At 50.5% G+C, this 25,891-nt stretch overlaps 3 protein-coding genes and 1 long non-coding RNA gene across 8 annotated transcripts; 3 read left to right on the top strand and 1 right to left on the bottom strand.

Annotated features, from left to right (window-relative positions):
* The first annotated feature begins 102 nt into the window (after nt 1-102).
* Nucleotides 103-15,091, top strand: Txlna (taxilin alpha). 3 transcript variants are annotated; one of them, NM_001199695.1, is made up of 11 exons: nt 103-197; nt 741-912; nt 1,601-1,939; nt 3,981-4,072; nt 6,623-6,793; nt 8,884-9,078; nt 9,458-9,577; nt 9,814-9,888; nt 10,764-10,856; nt 11,522-11,617; nt 11,970-15,091. In NM_001199695.1, exons 2-11 carry the CDS (start codon nt 747-749, stop codon nt 12,285-12,287), a joined length of 1,665 nt encoding a protein of 554 aa, NP_001186624.1. In that variant the 5' UTR covers nt 103-197; nt 741-746; the 3' UTR covers nt 12,288-15,091. The 3 variants fall into 3 exon arrangements, with proteins under 3 accessions (NP_001186624.1, XP_006502722.1, NP_001005506.2); XM_006502659.4 differs by having other exon boundaries at nt 104-237; NM_001005506.3 differs by lacking the exon at nt 103-197 and having other exon boundaries at nt 363-912.
* Nucleotides 8,346-18,382, bottom strand: Gm34305. 2 transcript variants are annotated; one of them, XR_376684.4, is made up of 4 exons: nt 17,966-18,382; nt 17,415-17,534; nt 15,087-17,279; nt 8,346-9,199 (listed from the first exon to the last, which is right to left on the bottom strand). It is a non-coding gene; the product is annotated as a predicted gene, 34305 (long non-coding RNA). The 2 variants fall into 2 exon arrangements; XR_376685.4 differs by lacking the exon at nt 8,346-9,199 and having other exon boundaries at nt 16,770-17,279; nt 17,415-17,531.
* Ccdc28b (coiled coil domain containing 28B) lies at nt 17,260-21,894 on the top strand. Of its 2 annotated transcripts, NM_025455.2 has the most exons (6): nt 17,260-17,354; nt 18,381-18,568; nt 20,018-20,184; nt 20,292-20,485; nt 20,689-20,711; nt 21,722-21,894. In NM_025455.2, exons 2-6 carry the CDS (start codon nt 18,405-18,407, stop codon nt 21,774-21,776), a joined length of 603 nt encoding a protein of 200 aa, NP_079731.2. In that variant the 5' UTR covers nt 17,260-17,354; nt 18,381-18,404; the 3' UTR covers nt 21,777-21,894. The 2 variants fall into 2 exon arrangements, with proteins under 2 accessions (NP_079731.2, XP_030109556.1); XM_030253696.1 differs by lacking the exons at nt 17,260-17,354; nt 18,381-18,568 and adding an exon at nt 19,448-19,806.
* A 180-nt stretch (nt 21,895-22,074) lies between these two features.
* On the top strand, nt 22,075-25,551 carry Iqcc (IQ motif containing C). The gene is made up of 5 exons (NM_198026.2): nt 22,075-22,154; nt 22,533-22,676; nt 23,252-23,504; nt 23,710-23,810; nt 23,988-25,551. Exons 1-5 carry the CDS (start codon nt 22,113-22,115, stop codon nt 24,702-24,704), a joined length of 1,257 nt encoding a protein of 418 aa, NP_932143.2. The 5' UTR covers nt 22,075-22,112; the 3' UTR covers nt 24,705-25,551.
* The last annotated feature ends 340 nt before the right edge of the window (nt 25,552-25,891 follow it).

The raw sequence follows: 25,891 nt of genomic DNA, 5'->3' as shown, positions 1-25,891 counted from the left end.
CGCGAGGCATGAAGGGGCTCGTAGTTTTTCCCACTCCCGCCTCCAAAGCCGCCTTGACTTCTTTTTTCCCAGCAAGCTCCGCGCCCGCGTTTGCTGTTGATTGGCTGCGGCAGGAGAGGGCGGTCCTGTTGGCAGCAGTTACCTAGGTTTCCGGTGCTCGGCCGGAGAGGAGGACGCCGCCGGACGTCCGTGGTGAAGTATGTCTATGGGCTGTACGTGGGACGAGCTCTTCAGAGGGTCTGTGGCCCAGGACGCGTTGGCCGTAGAGGAACAACTAATTCGGGGGGTCGGGGGGAGGGCGGCCTGCCCCAGTGTTGCGCGTGCGTACTCTAGGTCTAGAGGGCGCGTGGGGTGTGGGTGGCTTCTGTGCGCGCGCGCGCGCGGGGGTCCCACGTGGGACCTGGTGGGGCGGGGAGCCGATCGGGACTGGAGCATCCCGCCACGTCAGTCTGCGGCTCTGAGCCAATCCCGCGCTCCGGCTGCCGAGAGGGAGCCGTGTGGTGCCGAGAAGTGGCATTCGGGAGAAAGGAGGCCTCTTCCTTCCCTCACTCACTCAGGGGCAGCTTCTCGGAAACCTTCCATGGGACCGTGAAATCCCGGGCGAAGACCGACCGGTCTGTTTGAAGCTTCGAGCGTCAGATTTGGGGATTTCTTATCTAGTTGTGAAGAAGAATTTTGAAGTCTAGAAAAAAAAAAGCAACTGGGTCCTTAAAGGATCTGCCCCATTTCTGGCCTTGCAGATCACAATGAAGAACCAAGACAAAAAGAATGGGCCTGCCAAACACTCCAACTCGAAGGGCAGCCCGGGGCAACGGGAAGCAGGACCGGAGGGAGCCCATGGACGACCCAGACAGACAGCTCCTGGGGCGGAAGCCGAAGGTTCCACAAGCCAGGCTCCTGGGAAGACCGAGGGTGTGTGCCAGCTCTGCTTTTCCAGTGGGCAGAGGGAGGAGTTTCTGGTACTGGTCTGTCTTCTGAGGCCAGTGTTTACCCAAGAAGAAGGAACTATAGAATGAACGATGCTCATTCTGTGTGATCCTTTTGTTTCCTGGGGAGGTGGTGAACCTTCCCACTCTTAGCCGTGGGGCGCAACCTTGGGAGCATGCTCTGACTGGTTTAAACGAAGACAGTCAAATGAAGCACCCCGTAAGCAAAGTCATATTCCCAGAGAACACTTGCCAGTGGTGGGTAATTGTCCTTCATGAGGTGCAGCGTCTGCCACATGCCAACTGCTCCTCACACAGGGGTGCTTTACACAGTTGGCTTTTATAACAAGTATGTTTGGGTGTTAGAAATACTTGTTTTATAACTAAACAAACTTAGGGTTTAAAAAAACTTAAATTGAGGCCAGGCCTAGTGTCCCTCACCATTGTCCACAGAACTCAGGAGGCAGAGGCAGACAGATCTCGGAGTTTGTGATCAGCCTGCATACTAAGTTCCAAGACAGCCAGGGCCCTGTAGAGAGAGCCTAACTCAACCGAATAAATAAATAAAACAACATTTAACCCACACCAGTGTGTTTATCTGGGCTTAAAGAAGATCCAAGCGAGTGGTATGACCACTGAACTTTAATCCCGTGTCTTCATCTTTCCTGCTGTAGGGGCTCGAGCTAAAGCAGCTCAGCCTGGGGCCCTCTGTGACGTCTCTGAGGAGCTGAGCCGGCAGTTGGAAGACATCCTGAGTACATACTGTGTGGACAACAATCAGGGAGGCCCGGCTGAGGAGGGAGCACAGGGTGAGCCCACTGAGCCGGAAGACACGGAGAAGTCCCGAACCTATGCAGCCAGGAATGGGGAGCCTGAACCAGGCATTCCAGTCGTCAACGGCGAGAAGGAGACCTCTAAGGGAGAGCCTGGAACAGAGGAGATCCGAGCGAGTGATGAAGTTGGAGACCGAGACCATCGGAGGCCACAGGAGAAGAAGAAAGCCAAGGGTCTAGGTGAGGGGGGAGCTATTGGTGAGGGGAGGGAGTTAACACCTGTCATCTCATGGGCTAACCTGCTCTGTCAGAACTCAAAAGAATCTGCTTTTCAAGACAGTATGTGTGTTATCTCCCCTCCCCCCCGCCCGGGTTTACTCAAAGATGGGGTCCTAGCATTGAGCTGTTAGATCACTCACTTGTGCAAAGCCTCCTGGCCTTGGGAAGTGGAGGCAGAGTGTAGCTAGCATCTCACTGAGGATATGGAGAACAGGAGGCCCGAGTGCTTGCCAGCACCACTTTTAGCTGCTGCTTGACTTTGGACATGTTTATTCTCCACTCCTGGGTCTTAGTTTCCCTGTTTCTATAGCAATAGAATTAGGCTACACCAAGGTTGAGATATCAAATATCAACATGAACCAGGTAAGCCACAGACCTCTTCAGAATCATCAAGAAAGGGCCTTCTTGATCTGAAAAATTGACTCCTACCTGGTTAGTCCCCCACTCTCATCTGACCAGCTGAATAATTGGCAACCAAAATAATAGAAACCAAGCAAAGCCATCCACTGGTGGGGTTTGCCATCTCCATGCCAATCTCGTGGGCCTCCAGGACTGACAATTCAGGAACCTGGTCTGTGCTGACTGAATACAGTGGAACCCAAGGGAGACAATTGTAAAGCTTCCTGGCTGAGGTAGAGGCAATCAGGCGTGATGGCATCCACCTTTAATCACAGCACTTGAGAAGCAGGGGCAAGTAGATCTCTTGAGTGCCGGACCAGCCAGCTGCATAATGAAACCTTATCTCAAATGAATAAAAACAGAGAGCAATGGCAGTCCTTTGACAGGGGTGGTGGGATAATATGAAAATATGAATTTAGAATCTAATGGGAACCTATGTGGTAGTGTATGCCTCTAATGGGCGACTAGGAGGAACAGAGGCAGGAAGACTGAGTTCAAAGGCAACTTGGACTACATAGCAAGACCCTCTCTCTCATCTCTCTCTAGTACTGTAACCACGTCACTGGTCCTCCTTCCTCATTTTGTCATCTGTCTTAAAGACAGATTTCTTGCCCTTTTTTTTTCCCCAAGTCACAGGGTCACATATGAAAGAGATGCATCTTAAGCATAACTGTGGGTGGGATTGGAAAGATGGCGCTGGTTAAGAGCACTGGCTGCTTGCTTTTCCAGAGGTCCTGAGTTCAATTCCCAGCAACCACATGGTGGCTCACAACCATCTGTAATGGGATCTGATGCCCTCTTCTGGTGTGTCTGGAAAAAGTGACAGTGTACTCACATAAAATAAATCTTTTTTATTTTTGGTTTTTCTTTTTTTTTTTTTAAATTTTTTTGATTTATTTATTTATTATATGTAAGTACACTGTAGCTGTCTTCAGACACACCAGAAGAGGGCGTCAGATCTCGTTACAGATGGTTGTGAGCCACCCATGTGGTTGCTGGGATTTGAACTCCGGACCTTTGGAAGAGCAGTCGGGTACTCTTACACACTGAGCCATCTCACCAGCCCCTATTTTTGGTTTTTCAAGACAGGGTATCTCTGTGTAGCCATGGCTTTCCTGGAACTCTCTCTGTAGACTATGCTGGCCTTGAACTCAGAAATCTGCCTGCCTCTGTCTCCCAAGTGCTGGGATTAAAGGCGTGCACCACCATTGCCCGGCTGAATAAATCTTTAAACATAACTGTGTAGCTATGTCTCATGACAGGAGTTTGGCTAATTTCTCAAGGGACATCAGACAGTAGCCCTGGGTTTATCAGTAGGCTTACCTTTCTCCTGTTTGTAATGTCTTCAGACAGGTTCTCCTCTCCCTGGCAGTGCTTACCAAAGAGACTGCTCTGTTCATTTAATGAACATTTGTTAGTAGTAACACTGCAGATACCACTTAGGTTGCAGTGGGAATGTGCATTGAAGCTGCAGGATTGAGCCACAGTTCTTTATGAAGTACCATAGTGTCACAGGAAAACTGCCTTAGCACTCCGAAGTGTAGGCTTGGGCCTAGAGGGAACCCTCGGGAAGGGTGTGTGCTTTACCCCCTGTGCTTTTCAGGGAAGGAGATCACTCTGCTGATGCAGACACTGAACACGCTGAGTACCCCAGAGGAGAAGCTGGCTGCACTGTGCAAGAAGTATGCTGAGCTGGTCAGTCCATGCCCTTTCCTCCTTTCATACCCTCCCTCCCTTTGGAAAGTCATCAGGCTACCTGGGGTAGGAGCTAGGGTGCAGGAACACATATTGGCTTAATTTCTGTTAACTTTTTCTTTTAATTCTCCCACTGCTATCTGTTAAATGAGAAATTAGTTTCCAGTCAGTAAGAAGAGAAACTTTATTAGTAAATTTCCCAATGATTTCAGGTGGTAGAATTCTGGCGTTGGTCCCAGATATTGTGTAGTTATATCTTGATGTGTCTGTACATGCATCTCCCCAGGATGCTCTGCCTCCTGATTGGCCGTCTTTGGGGTGGCTCTTGTTCTTTTACCTCCTTAGCTCTCAGTCCTGAGTGAAGTGAAAGTTAGCTCTAGGAGCTTGATTCAGTTCTTGAGACAAGGTAATGACCTCCATGTTGGATCATGGGAAATACCAAGGCATGGTGGTGTGTCCGTTAGTTAATTCCTGGAGGATCAGGAATTCAAGGCCAGCCCAGACTACAGGGTCTTGTCTTGAAAATGAAACCCCACCACCACCACCACCACCACCACCACCACCAAAGAAAGAATGCCAAGTATGGTCTTGCCACCTTTCTTATTGTAAAAGTGTAGAGTGGATTGAGGGTAGAGAGATAGAGAGGAGTAAAGGAGGGGCTGGTCAGGTGGCTCAGTGTTTAAAAACAGTGACTGCTCTTCCAGAGGACCTGGGATTGATTCTAAGCACCCACATGGTAGCTCACAACCATCTTTAACTATAGTTCCGGGCACTCTGAAGTCCTCTTCTAGACTCTGCAAGTACCAGGCCCACAAGTATAGTGTAGACATAGATGCAGGCAAAACACAAAGAAACATTAAGTAAAATTAAAAGAAATACAGAGCCTAGTAGAGTGGTATACACCTTTGATCCCAGCACTTGGGAGGCATACGCAGGTGGATCTTTTGAGTTGAAGGCCAGCCTGGTCTACAGAGTGAATTGACAGTGAGTTCCAGAAAGAAAAACAAAGTCCATTTTGGAAGGCTTTAACTAGGAGAATACTGATGCTACAAAGGAGGAGGAATTGAGCTCCTGGGGTAACATTCTTAATATAGGAGGGGGCTAAGGCCTAACGCACAAGGAGGGAGGCTCCAGCAGTCTGTACCTGTCTGTAAGTGAAGAAGACAAGTACAGTCAGAGATGGGGGGCGTGTGCTGCTAGTCCCCTGGTTTCCTCTGAGTTTCCAGGGAAACAAGAATGATGACAATATCTGGGGTGGGAAGATATAAAGAGGAGATAAGCAGTTGTCTCGGAAAGGGGTGTATATCATTGGAGAAAGTGGTGGTGGCCTTTCTGGGCAGAAGGGAGCCTTCCAAGGATTGGTATAAGGAAGACTTCTTTTTTTTTTTTTTTTTGGTTTTTCAAGACAGGGTTTCTCTGTGCAGTCCTGGCTGTCCTGGAACTCACTCTGTAGACCAGGCTGGCCTTGAACTCAGAAATCCACCTGCCTCTGCCTCCCAAGTGCTGGGATTAAAGGTGTGCGCCACCACTGCCCGGCTAAGGAAGACTTCTTTAAGCAGGGTTGCTTCGGTACTTGTGCAGCATAAGGGAAAGGGGCTTTACTGGGATTAAAGAATAAGCCAGGGTAGAAGGTGAGTCAGTTAGGAGAAAAGAATGAAGCCCAGTAGTTGCAAGTCTATTAGGATGAGAAATGGAGGAACCATAAATACTGATGGGGATTTAAAGAAGTGGTGACGGTCCTGGCGTGGAGTGATAGGCCAGTGCTACTCAGGACAGCAGCCTCACCCCAGCTGATAGATGGCTAGTCTGATTTGGATCTGCTAAGCTATGAGAACTGCATCAGCCTTTAAAGGCCTAAGATTAAAATGTAAAATATACCGGGCAGTGGTGGCGCACGCCTTTAATCCCAGCACTCGGGAGGCAGAGGCAGGCAGATTTCTGAGTTCCAGGGCAGCCAGGGCTACACAGAGAAACCCTGTCTTGAAAAAACTTTTAAAAAAAAGTAGTAGTTGTAGCCAGGCAGTGGTGACACACCTTTAATCCCAGCTCTCAGGAGGAGAGGCACAACAGTGGATTTCTGTGAGTTCGAGGATATCGAGGGCTACACAAAAAAACCTCATCTTCAACACCTCCCCCCCACCCCCCAAATAAAAGAGTAGCAGTTGTTGGAAAAAGCAGTGTCTTGAGAAAGGAGTGTGGTGCAGACAGGCTCTGAATTGGTAGCATGTAGATTAGTTGTCTGATAGGATGTGGGTATCCCAACAGAGTGGACCATGGGCTCATCCAGTGGAGTCAACTGGGATAGAGGCTGGGATCTGATGGCGGACTTCATTGGTCTTGGTCATTATTCATTATTATTTCCCCAAGAAACCCTTGGTTAGCCTGCACAGTTTCTGGGAGGAGCATGAGAAGTTCCCGTGCTTTTGGTGTGTGAGCAGGCTCTTGTTGGAGCTGTTGTGCCTGGAGTGGAAGGGGTGAATAGTGGTTAGCTTAGGAATCTCTAGAGCTGTGTAACGGTGCCCTGCAGACACTTATGCCTCCTGTTCTCAGCTGGAAGAGCATCGGAACTCGCAGAAGCAGATGAAGCTCCTGCAGAAGAAGCAGAGCCAGCTCGTGCAGGAGAAGGACCATCTGCGAGGGGAACACAGCAAGGCTGTCCTGGCCCGAAGCAAGCTTGAGAGTCTGTGCCGGGAGCTGCAACGGCACAACCGGTCCCTGAAGGTAGGCCCATCAGTATCCATTGGGACTTGTGGGCAACTGCGGCTATGCTATACAGTGAGTTCTGGGCCAGCTTGGATTTCATAGGAAGATTTACTATAGAAGAAGAAGTAACAGCAGCAGCAGCTTAGGCTTAGCTCAGTCCCAGGTCCACCAAAGAACAGCTGTGCCTACCTTGCCTGGCGTGCAGGAAGCACCAGATGCGTCAGCCGGAGTCAGCTCCCTCTGCAAACACTCAGCTTCCTAAAACCACAGAGATTGTTTGTCCTGACACCCAGTGTAAAAGCTCTCATCCATGATAAGGGGAACCTGATGGCTTTTCAGATCTGCGCTGAGAGGGGCAGGAGCAGGGTGTGGCAGGAGGGTGTGGGACAGCAGAGCTGCTCAAGAGCACACTTCCCAGTCCTAAGCCGTTTCAGCAGACCTTGGGCACCACAGTAGGCTCCAGAGTCCCCTGCCAAGTAAACCTTTATGGGACCTCAGGATGCAAGGTGGGGAGATGGATCAACCAAGAGCGTGCTTCCCACTGCCAGCATAAGGCCTGGAGCCCGGCGGCAGAGCTGGCCTAAGTAGTGTACCTCGGTGAAGTATGGAGGACTAAGAGATGGCTGAGTAGTAACCTAGTAGTCTTCCAGAGGACCCGATTACTGTTCCTGCACCCACATTCGGCTGTCCGCAAGCCATTTGAGGAGATCTGATACTCTAATCTGACTTCTGGACACCTGCATACATGTGACATACATTCACAGAGACACATAAATATACAGAAATTTTTAAAAGCTTAAGCCAGGCGTGGTGGCGCACGCCTTTAGTCCCAGCACTTGGGAGGCAGAGGCAGGCAGATTTCTGAGTTCGAGGCCAGCCTGGTCTACAGAGTGAGTTCCAGGACAGCCAGGACTACACAGAGAAACCCTGTCTCGAAAAAAACAAAAACAAAAATAAAAACTAAATAAATAAAAAAGCTTAAAACAAAACCAACAAGAAGTGGGTGGGCAGATAGATAACCCAGTGGGTGACAGGCAGACAGATAACCCAGTGGTTAGGGCATGGGCCGCTTTTCTAGAGAAGCCGCTTCAGTGCCCACCTCTCACATGGCAGCTCACAACTGTCTAACTCCAGTGGCAGGAGGTCCATGACTCTCTTTAAAAAGTACAAACTTCTCGTGAATTCCAGGACAGCCAGGGCTACACAGAGAAACCCTGCCTCGAAAAACCAAAATAAATACATACATATATACATACTAAGGTAAAGAAAGCTTGGTGATGGCACTTGACCTCTGGCCTCTAGGTGCACACATGTGCAGTACTATTTATTTATTTATCTATATCTATTTATCTGTTTATTTATTTTGGTTTTTCGAGGCAGGGTTTCTCTGTGTAGCCCTGGCTGTCCTGGAACTCACTCTGTAGACCAGGCTGGCCTCGAACTCAGAAATCCGCCTGCCTCTGCCTCCCGAGTGCTGGGATTAAAGGCATGCGCCACCACGCCCAGCTATAATCTTTAAAAAACAAAAAAACAAAACAAAAAAAACTTAAAAACCAAAACTAGGTAAGAGTATGTGTGTCCATGTCCTTTACCAATTGTGTGCTGAGGAATTTTATCTACAGACTAAATTTCAGAAGTGAAATGGCTGGGTCAGTGGGCACAGCACTAAGTGGCTAATTGATAGAATCGTCTAGGCTGTCTTCATAAAAGTGGGAATGTTTAGGTGCCTCATTTCTTACAACTCTGCTAGTCCTGAATATGACTACATTTTGTTATATTGTTCTCTGTGGGGAACAGGAGGGACTAAAGGACATTAAAATGGACACAAATTGAAACAAGCAGAAATACTTAATCTAGAGTCTGGGAACAAGAATTCAGGCTGTCCAGCTGTTGCAGAATGGCACTTAGCATGGACCCTGAGTATTCTTGGGAGAGTCGCTTGATAACACCTGATTTACAGAGAGGCATGTTAGGAAACCCCATTGTATGACGTCCTACATCCTTGGTGCTCCCCAGGGCCCAAATCGCTGTTGGCAAAGACTGGACTTTGGAACTAGTTAGGGGAGCTTTGTGCAAGGCTGGCAACTATGGACAATTCTTTTCTTCAGGAAGAAGGCGTGCAGCGAGCCCGTGAGGAGGAGGAGAAGCGCAAAGAAGTGACTTCACACTTCCAGGTGACACTGAATGACATTCAGCTGCAGATGGAACAGCATAACGAGCGAAACTCCAAGCTGCGCCAGGAGAATATGGAGCTAGCCGAGAGGCTCAAGAAGTTGATCGAGCAATACGAGCTTCGTGAGGAGGTGAGCTGCAGGCGATTGAGGCCAGCAGCTTGGGAGTCTGTAGTGAGTGCCAGGGCCTGGGGCCGCAACTGCAGGCCTGGGCTTGCTCTTCCTTCAAGAGATGTATCCTGTAGATAAGGAGCTGAAATAAATGGAAAGAAGAGATTACACACACACACACACCAGTGCTTATCCCTGGTGTCTGAACCGGACATCTGTAGAGTATTCAGTGCTAGAGTGGAGGCGTGTCCTCGTCCCAGCTCCGCATCAGACCTGTACATCAGACCATGCCATTCCCAAGGACATGGGTCGGCAGGAGACCGGATGAAGTGCCTTGTTTCCTAGAGTTGGGGCTTTCTTGAAAGGGAACTCCTGACTCCATAAATTACCTTTTCTGCAGCATATCGACAAAGTCTTCAAACATAAGGACCTGCAGCAGCAGCTAGTGGACGCCAAGCTCCAGCAGGCCCAGGAGATGCTGAAGGAGGCAGAGGAGCGGCACCAGCGAGAGAAGGAGTTTGTGAGGCTCAGGCCCCAGGGCTGTGGTGGGGCTGGAAGGAAGTGGGCTGGGTTCTGGCTTAGTTCAATCTATTTCTTATGGATGGGAGAGATTTTGCCTGCCCAATCCAGTAATTGCCTGTCCAGACAGCAGTCTGAGAGCAGGTAGCCTCAGTGGGTCCAGTGCTTGTGGCTAAAGAAGGTCAGACATACCCTCAGGGGCTTCTGACAGGTTCTGGGGTCCTGTCTTGGAAATAGCTCCTGAAGGAAGCGGTGGAGTCCCAGAGGATGTGCGAGCTGATGAAGCAGCAGGAGACCCACCTAAAGCAGCAGGTGAGACGGGAACCTGACCTGCAGTTTCCAGGATGCTTTCACAAGGGCCCATCTGCAGGGCAGTGGAGACAGGACTGTCATAGCCTGGCTTTGTGCCAGCTGGCCTGTTGGTGTCGGCCAAGTCTTTTATTTATGTGTGTTTTGTTTCCCCAAAGACAAAGTTTCTCTGTGTAGCCCTGGCTGTCCTGAAACTTGCTTTGTACACCAGGCTGGCCTGGAACACAGAGATTTGCCTGTCTTAGCCTCCTAAGTAATGGGATTAAATGTAGGCATGTGCCATCATGCCAGGCATTTTTGTTGTTCTTTGAAGAACAGGTCTCTGAGTTTAGCTGTGGCTACAACTAACCCAGAACTTACCTTGTAGACCAGGCTCTCTGGTGGCCTTGAACTTGTGACAGTCCTCTGACTCCCAGATGCATGAGGCGTTAGCTACCAGGTCTAGCTCAATTCTGTCTACTTTTATTTTGCTGTATTGATATGCATATGAGTGTTTTGCATGGATGTATATTTTTCCCCACTTGTGTTCCTGGTACCTTTAGAGGTTAGAATAGTTCCAGACAGTTGTGGTCTCCATGTAGGTGCTGGGAATTGAACCCAGGTCCTCTGGAAGATCAGCCAGTGATCTTAACCTCTGGCCGTCCCTTCAGCCCTATCAGTGTATGCTTCGTTTTGTTTTGTTTTGTTTTGTTTTGTTTTTGTATGAGACCAGTGTCTCCACATGCTGACGTCTTCCCAAGGCTGACTTTGCAGGATTGTCGTGTTGGAACACATCCTTGCTGTGCACGACTTTGCTTGTGTGGTATTAGGAGATGGTGTCTCAGTAGAGTGGCTCTGTCCGCGTTCCTCCTCATCGTGCTCCTGTGCTTCTTACGCAGCTCGCCCTGTACACGGAGAAGTTTGAGGAGTTCCAGAACACACTTTCCAAAAGCAGTGAAGTGTTCACCACGTTCAAACAGGAGATGGAAAAGGTAACACAGGGAGGCCCTCAGCCTGGCCAGGACGGTGGGCGTTCTGGCCGCTTCCTTCAGACCTGAGCTGCCCTGGCAGCCTCACAGGCACTCTATATATCAAGAGGTAGTTAGAAGGGGCCATAGCTCCCTCTCCTGCCAGAGGGGACAGTTTCTGTTTGTTTTTCTATTATTGTTTGGTTTGATTTCTTTATTTATGCTGGAATTTTAAATAGAGAATATGCATTCTACTAGGCTTCAATGGTAGCTTTTTTTTTTTTTTTAATTTTATTTTATTTCTTTAGAGATGTAGTCTCTCTATGTAATCCTGGTTTCCCAGGAACTCTCAGTGTAGACCAGGCTGGTCTTGAACTCATAAATACCCACCCTGCCTCTACCTCGAGAGTGCTGGGATAAAGGCACCCAGCATATTTTTAAACAATATTGTGAATAGATATGTATGTGTATGGGCTATGCATATGGCAATTATCCAAGTACCATTTACAGGAGTTGAATCTGTGGGTTTGGGGCATGGAGCTCATCGTTAGCCTCGGCAGCAAGTACCTCCTTATTTCCTAAGCAGTCTTGTCAGCCCCTCAGTGGTCAGCTTAACTTGAGGCTCCCAGTTGGCAGAGACGTGCAGATAGCCCATCTCTGACCCTTTCTTTTCATCTGTGGTGTAACAGATGACAAAGAAGATCAAGAAGCTGGAGAAAGAAACCACCATGTATCGATCCCGGTGGGAAAGCAGCAACAAGGCTCTGCTGGAGATGGCTGAAGAGGTGGGTGGAGGGCCGCGGACTGGTCTGTGGGCCTTTTCCCCTGCTGTCACTCAGTCACTGACACTACACGGGAACTGGGGCTGCGTTTCCAGGAGCACTTATCCAAGTGAGCCCTTTTGGGGACCTTTTTTATGTCTGCACATTTTTTTGAGATCTGAGAGTGGTCCGTGGTCCTGTTTAACAATCGACAGTTTAAAGATGCCTGTGGTGTGTCAGGGTATCTGGCAGACAAGTAGAATACATCCTCTGGCCCTCGGCTGGGGCTGTTTACTACATGGGCCAGCTTTTGGGTTTAAGCTGCCCAGACTTGAGGATGTGAACGTCTCACTGAATGCTTCATTTCTCTACCTAGAAAACCGTCCGGGACAAAGAGCTGGAGGGCCTGCAGGTGAAAATCCAGCGGCTGGAGAAGCTGTGCCGAGCACTGCAGACCGAGCGCAATGACCTCAACAAGAGGGTACAGGACCTGACTGCAGGGGGCATCACTGACATTGGCTCTGAGCGGAGGCCAGAGGCCACCACTGCCTCCAAGGAACAAGGGGTTGAAAGTCCTGGGGCTCAACCAGCCAGCTCTCCAAGGGCCACAGACGCTCCTTGCTGCTCGGGAGCCCCGAGCACAGGAACAGCAGGCCAGACAGGGCCTGGAGAGCCCACCCCTGCCACTGCCTAGAGATCACGGTGCTTGGGCATGCTGGGACAGGAGCAGCAGCCCAGTCAGGCCTCGTCCATGCAAGGCTTCCACACGGAGCAGCCCAGGGCTGAGGCCGTCGGACACTTGGCAATTGTGAATTTTGTGGGTTAGTCTTACATGGATGGGCAGGCGTGCAGACCCTCATGCGGTTCTATAGTCAACACCTGTAGGTGCACTGTGGGCTTTCACCTCGGACAGTGTGCAGATGAAGTTGGAGACTCTGAAAACGGAAGAGTCATAGAAGATGTCATCTGAAGCTGCCGTCACAGTAAGCTGGCAGGTCAGATGACTCCAATATTTTCCTACCCAGCTCTAAGGCTCAGACCCCTCTTGGCCTTTTCAGAGCTCATGACAAGTGAAAGCACCCAGGCCTGGACTCCTCCTTTTTGTGAGCAGAACTTGGGCGATTTGGGCTCTCGTCCCTCCCTCGCTGCCCTGGAGGTTCCATTGCTTCTCTTAACCTGGGAATGGTGTCCCTGGCAGAGTCTTTGTGGGGCAGAAGTGGAGGTGTGCCTGTGTGGGAGGGAATCCCTCAGGCCCACTTCTCCTCCGATAGTGCCAGGTCCAGGCCAGTGTCGCTTCTCAGTTCTCAGTAGCCTTATCATTCACAGGTGCCTCTAGCCTGCACAAATAATTGACAAATGTCACCCAAAGGATTCTTTTGGGAGGGTTTTTGTTTGCTTGTTTTGCATAAGAGTTTGTATTAAAGAACTTCAAAGGAAGGAACAGGGATACTCTAGCAGTGGTCCTCAGGTGCCTGGCCTCCAGTACCCCACTTGGAACCACCCTGTCAGGGTCCTTTGCCATGTGGGTGCCAAGGTATCCTGCTTGGGAAGATGAGATATTTCAGAGAAGGGAAGAGGCTTCTAATGGCTTTGCCACAAGCTTGCCTATGGGCTTCAGCCTAGGAGGCAACCACTGGTTCCCATCACTTCTCCATGCAGCCTTTGCTGGACCGCAGGCCCACGTGCCCCTTGGCGCATGGTCGTTTCTTGGCTCCTGCCCCTCACCTCCATCTCAGAGGTGTGGTTTTTGAGGACTGCTCTTGTGCCATTTCCTTCGAACCCTCTTGGCCAAAAAGTGAGTCCTTGGGATTTCACTTCTTCCTGCCTAAGCTGGCTGGTAGGTCAAGAACAGACATCCCAGGAACCAAAATAGCTGTGAGGAGTTGTCTTCACCGTCCCTCCCCACCCTCCTCAGTGTTACTGTGGTCTCGGGGCTCTGCTGAAGCTCTCGTGACTGCACACCTGCCAAGGTGTTGAGTCAGTTTCCACAACAGCTTTTCTGGAGTGACCGTCTGGGAAGCTGAGGCTTCTCTTCCATACACTGAGACTGGATGGAATTTTGCTTCTTGTATTTCAACTATTGCAAGTTTATCTTTCATAACTAGCCTCTAAGCCCCCACACACTCAAATTAAACATTGAGCTGGGTGTGTGATATATTCCTGTAATCCCAGAGCTCAGCAGAGCTAGGAAGCAGGACCCCTTGTCAGGAAACCAAAAAGTAAACAGCTGGAAGAAAACATCTCGTGCTGATGATCATGTGTTTAAATCCAGAAATTACAAATTAATGACCCCTTTCCCATGTCACAGGCTCTACCATTTCAAATACTTGCTACCCTGGTATATTTATTCACTCAGGGTGCCCAGCAGCTGTGTGTTGAGGCTTTGCCATCTCCAGCTGGAATCTGTTGTCCTGTGGAATTTCTCCCAAGGTCTTATATCTTGGAAATCATAGTATTCTTCCGGTTCCAGTGAGGCCTCAGCCCACACTCCAGGCTGAGATCTGACCTGTTAACCCATGGGGCTCCTTAGGCCACAGAGATGTAAGGGTGAGGCATCTTCCTGCCTCCTTGAAGACAGAAGGACCTTGTGTGGTCCACTACATTGGCTTGCCTCACTTCAGCTACCTCTTAAAGCTTGTGCAGGGTGACAGCTGCTGGGTCTCAGTGTGGCAGGCCAGAGAACCTTGGCTTTCCCTCCATCCACTTGTAGGCACCCAGGGCAATGCAGATAGTAATCTCTCCCTTCTACCTTCTCCCCTCTGACCATATCTACAGTCACTACAGCTGCTCTGCTTTCCAAAGTCAGCCCAGGAGACTGGGCCAGCTTCAGGGAGGCTGCCTGTCTGTGAGAGGGCCAGCGCCTTCCTCACTTGGGCAAGTCCCCTGCACATGACCTCATTTTAGGACCAAGAGCTATGTTGGTTTCTTAGATTGTTAGCTTTTTCTCTAGAGGACCACAGTGGGTATGGCTTGGAGTCCAGGGCCCTTGGCTATACAAACAATATTTAGGTCCTTGTCCAGGGGAGAACTTCGTGTATGCCATGTCAGCCCCACTTTTTGTCGTTGTTTTCCATGAGGCTTTTTTGGACCATGGTCGGAGCTTAGGCACTTTCTGTAAGAATGTTTCTGTAAAGATGGTTATTTAACGCTTCCTAGTCCCCATCATGTTAGTCCTCCAGAGCGCTAACCCAGAGGCCAGTGGAACTGCCCAGGTGTCCACAGAGGGGCTGCAGCCTGCAGAGAACTGCTCCAGCCCCCCTCCACCTTAGTAGCATGTGTGGACCACCAGGCATCTGACTGCCCTTGACCAGCCTCGGGTAGGAGGGCTGCCTCTGTCCCCATGACTGCTTTCCTTTGCCACCCATACTTGTTTGAAGTTGTGCTGACAGCTTTTTTTTTTGTACCCTTTCCCGTTCCCAGTTTGCGTTGGAATTGGCAGCAGCCAGGGACTTGCTATTGATGAATTTTACATTAAATAGTCCTGTTGCCTTACCTGTATCTCAGCCAATCGAATTATTGGATCTTTCTGGATCTGCAGAGTGGCAGTGGCCGGTCATCGTCCCACATCCTCCTGGCCACAAGTTGAGGACCATGACAGATTCTTTAGCTGTGTTTGCTCTTGGCATAGAAAAAAAAAAAATCAAAGGACATAAGTAAAAAATGTTAGACATTTCAATAAGGTGTGTACAGCTGCAATCCCAGCATGGAAAGGCTGAGGCATGGTTGCTATGAGTTCAAGGCTGCCTTGGGCAATATCAGCTAGGCTTATATGAGCAGAAACCCTATCTCAAGGGGCGGGGCTGAGGCTCTCCAGGTGGGGTGCCCTTGTTCCCAGCACTCTGAGGTCAGCCTGATGCACATGTAGTGTTCCAGTTTGCTGTAGTGAGACCCTGTCTCAAAAAGGGCGTGAGGAGGAGGGGTGGCTCCCCAGATGCTAGAGAGGATCTGCTCCTTCAAGTTGCCTTTTGTTCTCCATATATACAGCTTGACACCCACCGCCACTCATGCACTGGTGCTCATATAATACATGTAATTTTTAAAAAAAAACGTAGCTACTGAGAGGAAACAAAGCTTTAAAGCAGAAGTCCTGAGAAGGACAGACAAGTCATGACCTCATCCAATACTCAGTTGAACCTAGTGTGGGAGAACATGCCTTTAACCCAAAGGCAGAAGCAGACTAGTGAGACAGGTGCCCAGGAGGGTGAGGGGAGAGATGAGGTTTGTGTTTAGGTGTTCCTTAGGAGTTCAGAGCAGACCCAGAGGGCCTTGAGGACCTATTGAAGGAAGGTGTTCACACAGCTGAGTAAGGGGTAGGAAGCTACTGGGTCTGTGCTCTCGCCCTCCTGGGGAAATGCGCATGCGCGCGGCCTTAGTAGTTCCCTAATTCAGCTGGTTTCCTCTAAGGGACACTGTAGGTGGCCTCAGCCAGCACCAGGTCTCTGGGTTGGTTGGGCAGAAAAGATGGAACTGCTCAGCTTTATAGGGGCTGTCCCTTGATTCCTTCTAGCCAGAAGCGGTAGACAAATTGATTCTAAAAGTCCTCCAGTAGGGGTGGAGAGGATTCCTTTCCTGCCTCCGCATCAGGAGCTTGCAAGCGCAAGTGGCTCCGCAAAAGCTTCTGGCTCCTCAGGGAAGCAGCTGAAGGTGGCAACCCCGGGTGCTCCTGGGCCCACTGTCACTTTGATGAACGAAGCTGGCACCCTGCTCCAGCAGCAATTCTGAGAGGAAAGGGACCTTCCAGCGTGCTCCCCTCCCTCCGGTTCTTGGTTGTTTAGAAGTCTTGGATTAGAGTTGCTTCCTAGAGCAGTTTGCATGTTAACAGCACCTGGAAAAGATCCCAGAAGCAACACCTCTGGGTGCCCACAGCCAGGGAAACCTACTGTTGTTGCTAAAGGAAAAGGGAAGATGGATGCTTTGTTGCCTAGGTCGCTTTAATTTGAGCCTGCTGGGCAGCCTGACACCCTCTCCTGTGGCATCGGATGCTGTTCTGGAGATCTGAACCAGACTCCTCTGCCAGATCTTCAAATAGCCTCATTGGTGGGACCTCCCTCCTCCAGCAGCACAACCGCCAACAGTTCTGGGCCAGCCTCCTTCCGGAGCTCTCACGCCCCACCTCCTGCCAGCCTGCTTGGGATCCTATTTGCTCTGGTTCGGAGGTGGGGAGAGGCCCTGTCAGTTCTTCAGCGCTTACAGGCTAGGAGTATCTGGATGTCACAGGACAGCGACCGTGCCCAGGAATGAGTGACAATTGATTATTTTCCGTAAAATCGGGATAACAGTTATGTCTCAGGATTGAATGTACATAAAAGGCTTAACAGGGTGCTGGGTACTGATTGTCTTTGTTCCTTCTGGTGTCCGCCCCTCATTTTCCCGTATACTTATATATTGCCTCTGCCCACACATTCATTTAGCCCCATCATTTCCCTACCACCCCTGCTGCAAACAAAGCCACCACCATTTTGTAAGGGATCCCCTCCAAACGTGACAAGAAAAGGAAATGATTTTAAATCCATATCCCGTAACTAACAGTGCTCCTTTAGTTCTTGTGGGAGGTAGGGAAGGGGAACTGTTAAATCGACGGAAGTACTCTCCTCCGGCTCCGCTCCCAGGGAATCCAAAGAGGGCTACTTTCTCTTTAAATGCAAATCATCTCCAGCCAGCTTAGCTCCCTCCAGCTCCAGTTCCCCTGAGGAGAGAGAAAGCAGGGTGAAGGGAGATTGCAAAGAAGCACTGTTTCACACTCCAGACCCCAAACTTCCAGGTCAGTAGAACCCCAAGGGGGCGAGAAGGGAGTGAGGAGGATGGGGGCGGGGTGCCGCACCTGATGCTTGTTTTTTGAAGCCCGAATTGAGAACTGAATCTTTCCTTAGGCACATCTCAGGCGGATCACAGTCGCTCTGGCTGCCGCTTCCATCAGGTCTCTTACTGGGTCACACTGCTGCTACATGGAGAGAAAAAGAGTTCTGTCTCCCACCACCACCACCCCCCACCCCACCCCCGAGCCCCACTGATGCCACCCAGCTGTTCCATGCCAGCTTAAACGCTTAATGTTCCGATTTGACCATCGCCCTCTCGGAAGTAAAGTGAGGGAGCTGAGACCTCCCCTGGAGAGGACCTCAGCAGACCAGATACCTAGGTGATGGGGCTGTAGGGGAGTCAAGCTAAGCTAATCAAGTCAGAGTTACATTGTTGGAGGTCTAGCCCCTAAAGACTTTCTAACTAGAAAAAGAAGAGACTAGAAGCTGTCCTGGGAACTTCTGGGCAGCCCTGGCATGTGTAGTTGAAGTGAAGTGGAAGAGAGGCCAGTGATGAGCCGGCTATTCCTGGTCCATATGATTGACACCAGGGTATTTCCAGGTGTCCCTGCCTTACCTTGGTTGCACCTCATGCAGTTAGTCAGTATCCGCTGCCATATACAGACCGTTGCCTAGCAAATGGCCTCCTGATCCTCAGCTTGCTCCCCTAGTCACATCCACCCTGTCTCCTGAGCATCTTCCTCTACAGCCCCAGGCTCTGGGCTGTAGTGACAGGAAAACAGCAAGATGACCCTGGTCTGGGCCAGCCCTCTCCAGCAGGCAGATGGGGCTGTCAGGAAGAAAAGGGCTTTGCTGGCCTTGGGAGGTCCTTCAGATGCATAGCTACAGTCCAGCAGCAGGCTGGCATATGACCCTGTACAGACAAGAGGACAGAGCTCCTGACTGATGGACAAAGATACATCTGAAGACCCTTCCTCTCAGACGAAAGAGGGTGCTGAGTGAAGGGATGATTTTGCCCCCTTCCTTCCCAGACCTGAGGTCCAACACACCACCCAATGGAAGACAAAAAGAAGAAACGGAGTCCTAAGCCCTGCCTGACCCAACCAGCACAGGCCCCAGGCACACTGCGCAGAGTCCCTGTGCCCACCAGCCACAGTGGCTCCTTGGCTCTGGGACTCCCTCATTTGCCATCACCCAAGCAGCGAGCCAAGTTCAAGAGGTGAGTAGGGAGGGGCTCTTGGCCAGACTGGAGACTCCCAGGTGTGAGCCGAGCACTGTGTAAGGAGGACCTGCAGACATCGACATCGCTGCTGAACAGCAGCCAATGCCTTACCCATTCACTGGGGATGTAGACCCGACGTGTCCTCAGGTACATAGAGACCACTGGCTCTAGCTCTGAGGAGGGAGTGAGTGAGTGTGACTGTGAGAGGAAGCTGCTAGACACTGATGAGGGGAGGTGATAATCAAGACTGAGAATGCCATGAGAACCAAGACACTGATGGAAGGGCCCCAGGAGTGTAGGGATAAACACCAGGGAGGACGATTCCTTCCTTTTAAATTCATTGTATTTTGGTCACCACGCTGGGAGATTGACCTCAAGATACTGATACTGGGCAAGTGCTCTCCCACTGTGCTTTCTCCCTCGCCCATTTAAGTTCTCTGCTCAGTTCTTTTTAAATAATGGAAGTCTGGCTGCAAGTGGTAGTGCAGGGCCATCATCCCAGCCCTTGGGTGGCAGAGGTGCAGGATCAGGAGTTCACAGATCATTGGCTACATAGAGAGTTTGAAGTTAGCCTGGGTTAGAAGAGACCCTACCTCAACAAAAACAAAACAAAACCAATGTTAAGAATTTTGGTGGCCAGGTGCGGTGGCACATGCCTTTAATCCTAGCATTGGGTGGCAGAGGCTGGTGCATCTCTCTGAGAACAGCTTGGACTACACAGTGAGTTCCCGCCAAGTCAAGGCTGAATAGTTAGACCTTGTCTCAAAAATAACAAAACAAAAGATAATTTGGATCCTACCCTAGGTCCAGGTTTGTTCCCATAAATACAATGTGTTCTTTTCCCCATTGTTCTAAATAAAACCAGTGTCCTCTGTGGGGCTCCATACCATCTGCCTGGCCAGCATGTACTGGCATGGCCATAGTAGATTTTATCCGGAGCTCAGGGCTGGCTCTTTGAGAATGGTAGGAAATGCAGTCGGAGAGGAAGGAAAGCCCAACTGGCTGCTGTGTTCAGGGCCACTCTGGGGAGAAGGATGTTGGCCTGCTGGAGCCAGAGCCACGCCTTCAAGGAGATGGAAAATTCAAAACAGTTTCTGGAACGGAACAAGAGCAGGGTGGTTTTTCGTGGGAGGTGCTTCGTTGGCAGTAAAAGAAGAAACTCCCTCAAGGCCAAGGACAAGTGACCTATCCAGAGTCACAGAGGCTTCATGGGCTCTCGGTCAGTCTCCTTGCAGGTAGGCCTCTGGCTACAGCATCCGTGGAAACAGATGCCTTTCTGCCCTCTTCCTTTCTCCCCTTCATCTGCTCCTTCCCTTAACCTATCCTGCTGCTCAGGACAGGCCCAGAGAACAAACACCAGTTTGTGTTGGTGAGTGGGTGGGGCAGATGCAGTAGTGCAGAGAGACATGACACACCTATGACCACAGTCATGTCTACTTTACCCAGAGCAGGCAAGGAGAAATGCCGACCGGTGCTGGCTGGAGGTGGAGGCGGCTCCGCAGGCACACCCCTGCAACACTCCTTCCTGACAGAGGTGACAGATGTTTATGAGATGGAGGGAGGACTGCTGAACTTGCTCAATGATTTTCATTCAGGCCGCCTGCAGGCCTTTGGTAAGTCCGGGAGCAGGGCAGTTCTGTGGGTGCTGCTGGGGATCTTGGTCTGGGGACAGGCTGGGGTTAGGGTCCCAGGCTGCCTCCTAAACTCAAGAGTTGTCCAGGGAAGGAATGTTCCTTCGAGCAGCTGGAGCATGTTCGGGAGATGCAGGAGAAGTTGGCCAGACTGCACTTCAGCCTGGATGTGTGTGGGGAGGAAGAGGACGAGGAAGAAGAGGAGGATGGGGTCACAGAAGGCTTGCCTGAGGAGCAGAAGAAGACAATGGCTGACCGCAACCTGGACCAGCTGCTTAGCAATGTGGGTCATAGAGCTGGCTGTTGTGGATCCTGGGACACCAAGGGTGGAGAGGGCACAGGCTCCCAAGTCTCCCATGGAAAGTTGGGTACATGAACCCAAGAGTTGTGAGCCCCCCCTCCCCCAAGCTCCACCAGTAGGCCTTCCCCAGAGCATCCAGGTTTGTTCTGGGTCCCCTGACATAAACCTTTTCTCTGTGTTGACAGCTGGAAGATCTTAGCAATTCCATGTATCCTTTCCAAGGGGCCTTAGGGATTCACATGCCGCTAGGGTGAGGGAGAAATGAGGAGCAGGAGATGAGTTTCTTCGTTCCTATCTCTATTCACACATAACAAATATTCCCATCTTCAGCTCTCATACTGACTCAGAATTGGCAACAAACTGGCCCCACTTAAGAGGAATGTAGAATTTCCCAAATTCTAAGGGAAAAATGCATCAGGTGTGGTGACACAAAATGTTAATCCCAGCACTTGGAAGGCAGAGGCACGGAAGTGGAGCTCTTGGGTTTTGAGGTCATCCAGATCTACATAGTGAGTTCTAGGACAGCTAGAATTAAACAAACAAACAGAGCAGGGCCATGGAGGAGAGAAAAATGCATGTAAGAAGTATGTTTCAAACAGTGATATCTTTTTTGTTTGAGACCGTCTCACTGTGTAAGCCCTAGCATGATGGAAATCTTTGAAGCAGACACCGACACATAGCAAAGCTTGTCTGCTGTTCTCCTGCCCTTTCCGCCTTTTCTGTTAGGGGGCAAGAGAGATTCTGGGATTCGAAACAGGGTTTCTCTTTGTAGCCCTGGCTGTTCTGAGTAAAGCAGGCTGGCCTTGAACTCACAGAGATACAGAGATCCACCTGCCTCTGCCTCCCAAGTGCTGGAATTAAAGGCATATGCCACCACATCTGGCTTTCAGATTTTAATCTTTTTTTAAAGATTTATTTATTTATTTATTATATGTAAGTACACTGTAGCTGTCTTCAGACGCACCAGAAGAGGGCATCAGATCTCATTACGGGTGGTTGTGAGCCACCATGTGGTTGCTGGGATTTGAACTTCGGACCTTCGGAAGAGCAGTCGGGTGCTCTTACCAACTGAGCCATCTCACCAGCCCCCAGATTTTAATCTTTATTTAGGTGGTTGTGCCCTGGTGTGGTGGTCCTGAACACACACACACACACCTGTACAGTGTGGGAAGACGTGGATACACAGGTCCAAAGTGTCACAGTCCTTGACTGACACAGACAGAAGCTACACTTGGCAGAGAATGCTGAGCCTGAGGACCAGCCAGCTGCGTAGGTGTCGCCTAAACTCTTCTGCTACTCTCCTCTTCAAACTGTGAATTTTACGGATTCGGAAGCCCCTTGGTGCTATGGGGTCGGGGGCACTGGTTGGAATTAAACAAACAGAAAAGCGACTACTCGGTGCTCTCCTTGTTCTCACTGTGCCAAACACAGGGTTGGGGAGGGGGGCCGCACCCGGATGCGTGCGTCTGACGGAGAAGCCCAGCGTGTGTCCCTGGAGACGCGGGTGGGGCCCTATGTTTGCGCATGCCCAGGAGCGGCGCTGTCTGAAGACTCACTGCGCAAACGCACGCAAGCGAGTGACGCACAGCGCAGGGCGGTTGGCGAGGAGATGGATCCCGACCTTTTCCTTCGAAAGGTGTCTACATTGCAGGTCGGGATGGAATTGCGAGTGCACCTGGGGTGAGGGGCTGGACCTTCCGGCGAAATGCTGTCACATAACATCTTACTCGCACGCCCCCGCACTGCACTGAAGAATGCGGAGCTCTGGCCGGGTTAGGGAAGAGAATGAGGGTCAGCATCTTCTCTTCAGCTCCCAGAGCTCCAAACCACACTCGCCTAACCCTTCCCCATGACCGTGTTCCCTCTGGCAGCCCCCAGCATGCAAAGATCTCTCTCTTTTGGGCTCAGAGGTCGAGTGCTTGCCCACCATGTGCAAGGGCTTGGCAACGACAAAATCAAGAGTGCTTGCCAAAATACCGTTTTTCCAAAAATGTTAAGGGCTAGCTTTTCCACTTGTTCTCTACATTAGGCCGGCTTCCGAGGCTTCTTGGTCCGACGTCAATTCCAGAGCCTTCGAGCCGAGTATGAGGCAATTGTACAAGAGATTGAGGGTGACCTCAGCACTCTTCAGTGGACTGGGGGCTGGATCCCCAAGCCCGTATTTCTCCCAGAGGTACGACACTGCAGGGGAAAGGAAAGGAGAACCTGCTATCGGGTTCAAGGGAATGGTGGGTCTTCCCTCTTTGAAGATTTATTTTAATGTGTGAGGGTGTTTTGCCTGTTGTTTGTACACTGTATGTAGCCTGGCACCCCCAGAGGTCCAAAGAGGACATTAGACCCTCTGGAACTGGAGTTAACAACTGTGAACCACCGTATGGGTGCTGGGAACTGAACCTGGGTCCTCTGAAAGAACGAGTTCCTTTAACTGCTGAGCCATCTCTCCGGCAAGCTCCAAAAGTCTGTAGACACAGAGCCTTACTAGGTAGTCCGGGCTGGCCTTGAACTCAACGGATTTCCTGCCTCAACCTCCCCAGATGCTTGCATTAAAGATGTATACTACCCCTTAGACTGGACTTGTTTTTTTCTGCCAAAAGCCTCAGTAGTCATTGGAAGAGAAAGCAGGTTCACTTCCTCACCCGAATCCCTAATCCTGCCCACTTGCCCACTAGACTATGGTTTCTAGACATGGGGGAGGGGGGGGGAGAGCGTTAGCCCTGCAATTCTCACCCCTTTCCAAATTCTCATAAGGCAAAATCTCATCAGTCCTGGAAAGCAGAGAAAATATCAAACCCAGAGCAGAAACTATGGAGCCATTCCCCACATAAAGACTCTGAAAAAGAGCTCATTTGGGAGGAGATGGTGCAGAAGAAGACAGAAAAGAGCCCAGCAAATCCAGGAAGTCTTTGCAGAGATGACAGCGCCTGGCCGCAGGCTGAGCAGGGCAGGAAAGCCAGCCAGGGAAACAGCCAAGATACCTCTGTCTCCAAGATGGAAAATGCAGGTACTTATCTGGCTAGATGGGGCAAATCTGACCTCCTCCGGTCTCAGCCGCCCATGAACCATGAAAGGATATAGTTGCAACCCTCCCCCACCTCCTTCCCTCTGCCTGAGAGCGGGAAGGGTTGCCAGTATCTAGTGCTAGACTAGTTCTCAGTTCTAGGGATGTCTCAAGGCATTCTTCTCTTCTTTCTTCATTGACATCGCAGACCTAGGATTGTCCCAGAGCCAACAGGAGCTCCAGGAGCAGCGCAACCACTTAGCCATGGAGCTGCTGTGGCTACAGCAGGCCATCAACAGTCGAAAGGAGGTAGGACTAACTGAGAGCCCTAAGCTCAAGGGTGGTGTCATGGTTTGTATATTCTTGGACCAGGGAGTGGCACCAGTTGGTGGTGTGGCCTTGTTGGAGTAGGTGCGACCTGACAGGTGGGGAGGGGCCTTTTGCCATAAGGGCCTGGGCTAGCTTCCCTCTGTTCTTTCCTACCAGTACCTAATTCTCAAGCAAACACTGAGATCCCCAGAAGCAAGCCAGACCAGAGACAAGCACAGGGGACAGGCCTATGAGAAGACCTCGTTGCACTCAAGCTGCGTTCTGGACAACCAATCCTATAGAGACAGGATCATAGGAGAGTCCCATCATGCAGAGGACTCCAGCCACAAGGGCAGATTGAAGCCCCAGAAACACCCAGACAGTGTGACCAGTGCAGGTAAAACCACTGCTGGGTCTAAAGGCAGGGAGCTCTGCTATAGGAACTCTGCATCACAGCTGCCTGCAGCATTAGAGAGCCAGGCTGGAGGGGACAGGGTCACCAAAGGGCCAGACCACGGAGGACAGCCCTTTAAGGAAACCTCCCTACAGCAGTTGAAAGTCCTAGAGGATCAGATCCCTGGGGACCTCAAGTTTAGGAGTCCTTGTTCTAGAAAGGCTGAAACACAGCTGCCCACTCTCTCTGAAAATCAAAATATTGAGGACAGATATTCCAGAAAGCCAAGCCGAAGCGCTGGGCCCTGTGATTTGAATATCTTAGAAGGCCACATGATTTGGGATGAGACCTTGGCAGGGCAGGAACAAGGTAGCCTGGATCTCATTAGGACTAAACCACCCAAGAGCCAACCCCCGAGTGCTGGCTCTTCGGGCCATGGAAATACCAGTGAGCTTAGTCCAGAAGGATGGAAAAACCGTGGAATTCTGCAGTGGCGATGAAGACCACTGGAGAACTTGTCTTCCTCAAGACAGGACTAGGGGAAGGGCAGATACCGGAAAGCAGGAGCATCAGGAAAGATCTGGGGATCCAGGAGAGGAAGGGTTCCCAAAAGCAGATGCTGTGAAAAATGACAAGGGAAGCAGGCCCTTGTCCTGCCTCCCTGGTACCACCTGTCTCCTGCCCTTGCCCCTGGCCATCAGTAGATCTCAGGCTAAGAGAAGCTAGAGGGCTGAGCTGGTACGATAGGAGAAAGAAGGACATGCCTTTTTACCTTCTGCCTGGGACTTAAACCAAATTTCACCTCCTCTTGGGGTAAGTAGGGTGGGAGGATCCTGGAGAATAAAAGTTTTCCTTGGATTCTTGGCTGCCATGCAGGAGGAGCTGTGTGGGCAAGCCCTGGAGACGGCTGGCTCACCGTCTTGCTTGCTCGGCTGCCATGGGTGTCCTCGGGTGAGGCATGGCCCCAGAGACTTCGTCCCAGAATTGCTTCTGGCTGCTGATGTGCCACATCGTGTCTGTCATTGCCACACTCCTCACACACGTGACTTGGTGTGAGTGGACACTGGGAGACCCTCACTGCCTATAGCTGCTCTGATCACTTCCCAGTGACAGCCACCCCACTGGGCAAATGTCGTGCAGATCAACATGAAGATGAACTTTCACAAATTAATGCTGTTTACATGAATTAATGACTATAGAAATGATTCGAATAATTTTAGGAAGAAAGTTTAAGGAGGTGGTTTTAGTTGTTTTGCCAGGAAGACGTAATAAAGTTAGAGTCAAGAATAGCGAATAGCGTGTACCCCCTCCTCATAGAATATTAAATAAAGGTTGCATAATAAAACATTTCACGCCTTTAATCCCAGCACTCGGGAGGCAGAGGCAGGCGGATTTCTGAGTTCGAGGCCAGCCTGGTCTACAGAGTGAGTTCCAGGATAGTCAGGGCTACACAGAGAAACCCTGTCTTGTTTCTCTGTGTAGCCCTGGCTATCCTGGGGGTGGTGGGAAAAAGAGAAATGGGCTTTGGACAGATTTGTGATCAAGGAAAACCATTCATCCTAGGCCAGGTCCAAGGATGAAGCCACAGGTGAGCACTAGGATAAAGCAAGGCCATGGGAAACTGTTGCTTTGAACTTATAATGAGCTTGTAGAACGAAGCACTGCTTTGAACTGACTATCAACATCC

Source organism: Mus musculus, chromosome 4, assembly GCF_000001635.26.
Source record: "Mus musculus strain C57BL/6J chromosome 4, GRCm38.p6 C57BL/6J".
Lineage (NCBI taxonomy): Eukaryota > Metazoa > Chordata > Mammalia > Rodentia > Muridae > Mus > Mus musculus.
The sequence above is the reverse complement of the archived record's forward strand: the minus strand, read 5'-3'. Positions and strand labels throughout refer to the sequence as shown.

What these genes read in the sequence shown, in the direction of transcription:
- Ccdc28b (XM_030253696.1), top strand. Translation starts at nt 19,475, where the DNA reads ATGTACTGGCATGGCCATAGTAGATTTTATCCGGAGCTCAGGGCTGGC. An exon ending in CTCGGTCAGTCTCCTTGCAG is followed by an intron (nt 19,807 to 20,017) that starts GTAGGCCTCTGG and finishes TACTTTACCCAG; the next exon opens with AGCAGGCAAGGAGAAATGCC. An exon ending in GAAGATCTTAGCAATTCCAT is followed by an intron (nt 20,712 to 21,721) that starts GTATCCTTTCCA and finishes TGACTGACACAG; the next exon opens with ACAGAAGCTACACTTGGCAG.
- Iqcc (NM_198026.2), top strand. Translation starts at nt 22,113, where the DNA reads ATGGATCCCGACCTTTTCCTTCGAAAGGTGTCTACATTGCAG. An exon ending in GAAAGGTGTCTACATTGCAG is followed by an intron (nt 22,155 to 22,532) that starts GTCGGGATGGAA and finishes TCTCTACATTAG; the next exon opens with GCCGGCTTCCGAGGCTTCTT. An exon ending in CTCCAAGATGGAAAATGCAG is followed by an intron (nt 23,505 to 23,709) that starts GTACTTATCTGG and finishes TTGACATCGCAG; the next exon opens with ACCTAGGATTGTCCCAGAGC.
- Txlna (NM_001199695.1), top strand. Translation starts at nt 747, where the DNA reads ATGAAGAACCAAGACAAAAAGAATGGGCCTGCCAAACACTCCAACTCG. An exon ending in AATACGAGCTTCGTGAGGAG is followed by an intron (nt 9,079 to 9,457) that starts GTGAGCTGCAGG and finishes CCTTTTCTGCAG; the next exon opens with CATATCGACAAAGTCTTCAA. An exon ending in ACCAGCGAGAGAAGGAGTTT is followed by an intron (nt 9,578 to 9,813) that starts GTGAGGCTCAGG and finishes TCTTGGAAATAG; the next exon opens with CTCCTGAAGGAAGCGGTGGA.